The sequence below is a fragment of the Aplysia californica genome, unplaced genomic scaffold (assembly GCF_000002075.1).
Source record: "Aplysia californica isolate F4 #8 unplaced genomic scaffold, AplCal3.0 scaffold00402, whole genome shotgun sequence".
NCBI classification, from domain to species: domain Eukaryota; kingdom Metazoa; phylum Mollusca; class Gastropoda; order Aplysiida; family Aplysiidae; genus Aplysia; species Aplysia californica.
In genome coordinates, this window is record NW_004797672.1 from 410284 (window position 1) to 414576 (window position 4293).

Sequence of the window (4293 nt, forward strand, 5' to 3'; positions counted from 1 at the left end):
CGCTATTCCTATTCTTCTTCTGGAAAAACGAAAGAGAGCTTCAAAACAGACTGCAGCGCCATCTGAAGCAAAGAGCATACTTCCTGCGGACACTTTTTTGGCTGAGTGGCCCATCTTGTTATTTACTATCATTGGCTTAACCAATGATAGTAATGAGTGGCCCATCTTGTTATTTACTATCATTGCTACAACTAAACAAAAACTGTCACCTCTCTCTTACAACAATGTTTTACCACCCGGCCACACCCTGCTCTGTGCCAGCTGTGACCACAACACGTGGTTTTACAATCACTGGATGAATGAACAGTGCTGTCAATTATGAATTTTAAATAGCGAATGTTTTTTATTGACTTACGTGATGTATAAAAAAAAGGATTGGCACATCGCGACCTCAGTGCTTTCTTGTCTTATCTCCATTTTTAATAACTGTGAAAACAGTTCGTAACAAAGAGTGAGCTTTAGAAGAATTCATAGTTTCACTGTTGAAAGAAAATGGAGATACGGCAAGAAAGCACTGGGGTCGCGACCTGGTATTCGCATAGCATGAATGGTGACCTCGCGCTTTGAAGCGTTGATAAAGCTGCATTTTTTTGTTGTTGTTTTTTTTCTCTCCAAATCCCACTGCAGTATTGTCAAAGGTATTATGGTACTTTATTAGTGGAAATACATTATACATGTAAAAGCGAAATTTATTCATTCATTATTTGTGAGACAGCGTGGTGGAATCAGGCTCTCGTCAAAATAATCAAAGTGAAGAAACTTGATTTTTTTTGGCAGGTTTGTGAATTTTTATAAAAAAATTTTTTTGGGCTCAACATCTTTCATGCCCTTTAAAGAACTCATTTCTGTGTGGATTTTTCTGAAAAACGTCGATTAAAGGCACTAAAAATGTAAATTTTCAGTTACCAATGACTCTTAAGCTAAGGAAATAACTAATCTTTGTCGGCCATTTCTCACTAATTTTACCTCTGAAAATAGGTGACCCCCATCGCCTTCATTCGCAAATATCTTGACTTGTATTCAATATAGATGGATATTTTTTTCATCCAAATAAAGACAAGTGAACAAGCTTTAAGATGATAGCAATAACTCTACATTCCCAAAAATTGACAAGAGCCTGATTCCACCACGCTGCCTCACATTTATTTTGTGGGTAAAACATATGTGTCATGATGTGGGGGAATCAGGCGCTTGCCAATTTTTGGGATTATAGAGTTATTAATATCATCATCTTAAAGCTTGTTCATTTGTCTTGCATTTAGCAAACCCCCAAAAATACTGTTAATTTTAATTTTTTTTAATTTTCATATTTTAACACTTGAAAATATATTCGAATGTTCCTTGATGTGAGTAAAAGAATAAAGATGGAAGTGAATAAAAAGATATTTAAAAATCATTTTTGAAATATGTAATAATTTTTAATTTAATTTTTTTTTTTTTTCATATTTTAACACTTGAAAATATATTTGAATGTTACTTGATGTGAGTAAAAGAATAAAGATGGAAGTGAATAAAAAGATATTTAAAAATTATTTTTTAAATATGTAATATTAATACAATCTTTAGTTTGCCGCGCAGTTATATGATCATTTAAACGCGCAGTGCAATCTTATGATTGCTGCACACTTATACGATCGCAGTAAATACCGCAGAACAAGTGCATGCAGGCGGGCGTGTGTGCGTGTGTACCTGCATGTGTGCGTGTGTGCGTATCTATCCATCCATCCATCCATCTATCATACAGGTGGTCCACTCCATTGGTCCGCTGGAGTACATCCTGAATACAGCCAGCCACCACCGTGTACACCACGGTCGTAACCCTTACTGCATCGACAAGAATTATGGTGGGACCCTCATTGTCTGGGACAGGATGTTCAGTAAGTTTTCACACGACACAAATTTTTGCGTTACTGTTTATCTCCAAGGGGGTAAACCGACTATGCCGGGACCTTTTTTATTGGTGTAAAATCTAAAAATGACAAAAATGTCAACTAAATTGGTCATTAAATGAAACAAATGAATCTATTTTGATAGTTCTTCGTCTAATGAATGAAATCCCGATAAAACAGACCTGTTTTCGGCAATTGTTAAAAAATAATTTTTGTCGAAGTCGTCGTAAAGGAAGGCTCGCGATGGGAACACAGCCAGCCACCACGGTCGTAACCCTTACTGCATCGACAAAACTATGGGGGGGACCCTCATTGTCTGGGACAGGATGTTCAGTAAGTTTTCGTATGGCACAAATTTTTGCGTAACTGTTTATCTCCAAGGGGGTAAACCGACTATGCCGGGGCCTTTTTTATTGGTGTAAAATCTAAAAATGACAAAAATGTCAACTAAATTGGTCATTAAATGAAGCAAATGAATCTATTTTGATAGTTCTTCGTCTAATGAATGAAATCCCGATAAAAGAGACCTGTTTTCGGCAATTGCTAAAAAATGATTAGATGAAGAAGTCGTCGTAAATAACCCAACAGTGTTGATAGGGGCGCTAAACCTGTACCATCTCACCAAATAACCATAATTTTCAGACACATTTCAAGCAGAAGGAGAGAAAGTGATCTATGGACTTGTTCATCCAAACCAGTTCTGGGACCCGCTTTATGGCCAGGTGAGGCGCGATTGTCTTGTCTTGTCAGATTGCTTCTTTTGCCAGAGATGTCTTCATCTAATCACATAACTGTCATCATCATCAGCATCTTCATCTAATCCCATAACTGTTATCATCATCAGCATCTTCATCTAATCACATAACTGTTATCATCATCAGCATCTTCATCTAATCACATAACTGTCATCATCATCAGCATCTTCATCTAATCACATAACTGTTATCATCATCAGCATCTTCATCTAATCACATAACTGTCATCATCATCAGCATCTTCATCTAATCCCATAACTGTTATCATCATCAGCATCTTCATCTAATCCCATAACTGTTATCATCATCAGCATCTTCATCTAATCACATAACTGTTATCATCATCAGCATCTTCATCTAATCACATAACTGTCAGAAAAAATATACTTGAGATAGATTTGGATAGGGTTCATCATGTTTTATCAGATGTTCTTCAGGAACATAGTATCTGAGAAAAAAAATTTGAGTGATGACGCCATAGCAACAAAGCGTTCACTATTATGTTTCGTAATAGACAATAACAGTGTTGCCATCCAGATTTTTAAGAGACTACTAAATTTTGGGGAAAAATCCACTAAATGGGACGGAAAAAAACGTTAAAAATTTTTATCTGCCTTATATTACATATTTATTCCTTTTTTTTTTTTTACTGTAATAGCTGGTTCTTTATTTCTGACCAGTCAAACATATTCATAATATATAGGCCTAAATGGTATGGGTTTAACGCCCCTATCAACACTATTAGGTTATTTAAGGGGCGGGACCTCCTAGTTTAACGTCCGTCTCCGATAGGACCGAGCCAAGTGGGAAGTTCGTGCAAAGTGCCTTTCCCAAGGACACAATGTCGGACCGAGCTGAGGCTCCAACCCCCGAACCTGCAATCTCACGATTATGAGTCCGGTAGCCTAACCACAAGGCTACCGACGCCACTTATATATAGGCCTATTGTACATCTATGATTCTTGATAATCTTGAGACAGGCCAGATTTTAGACTGTTCTTGGACTATAGTCATCATTTTCGCATCTATTTATTTATTTATTTATTTATTTATTTATTTTTTGTTTATAACGTTTAACAAAAGAACGACAAAATTATTTAATCAATTTTATCTGATTGTTGTAAGTAATACAAATCAAAACAAAAACCACTAAATGTGCTGCAAAAAAACTAAAAAACTAAATCGACCGAAAAAACACTAAATTTAGTGGTAAAAAACTAAGAATGGCAACACTGGACAATAATATAAATAGATGGAAAGGGCCAAAGCTCAGAAAAAGAAGAACTATCTAGTTACTCTAGTTTGCTTCGTCTTGGTCCTGGCTGAGCGTATAGATGTGTTAAAATTGGTCACACATTGTGCTGAGAGCTCACGCCAAACTGACACAAATAATAATTCTTATAATTTTATTTTTTTTGGGAGGGAGGGGGAGGGGGGATTAGATGTACAATCAAGTGCAATAACATCATCATAATCGTCATCATCATCATCATCATCATCATCATCATCATCATGGTATACATCAAAAAGACTAAAAAAGAGTGAAGACTGAGTGGAATTTCAAGAATTTCAACAATTTTACTCGTTTGTTTCATCATTATGATCAACAACTACAACATCATCATCATATCATCATCCCATGTGGTTTG

The 4293-nt window shown here is 36.0% G+C and overlaps 1 protein-coding gene across 1 annotated transcript in view; it reads left to right on the forward strand.

Moving 5' to 3' along the window:
* LOC101851880 (alkylglycerol monooxygenase) overlaps positions 1–4293 on the forward strand; it is a gene marked incomplete in the record, with an annotated part of 19397 nt that overhangs the window by 11283 nt on the left and 3821 nt on the right. The window contains 2 exon segments of the mRNA XM_005104036.3: positions 1745–1877; positions 2532–2611. Of these exon segments, the coding sequence (XP_005104093.2) occupies positions 1745–1877; positions 2532–2611 (213 nt within the window).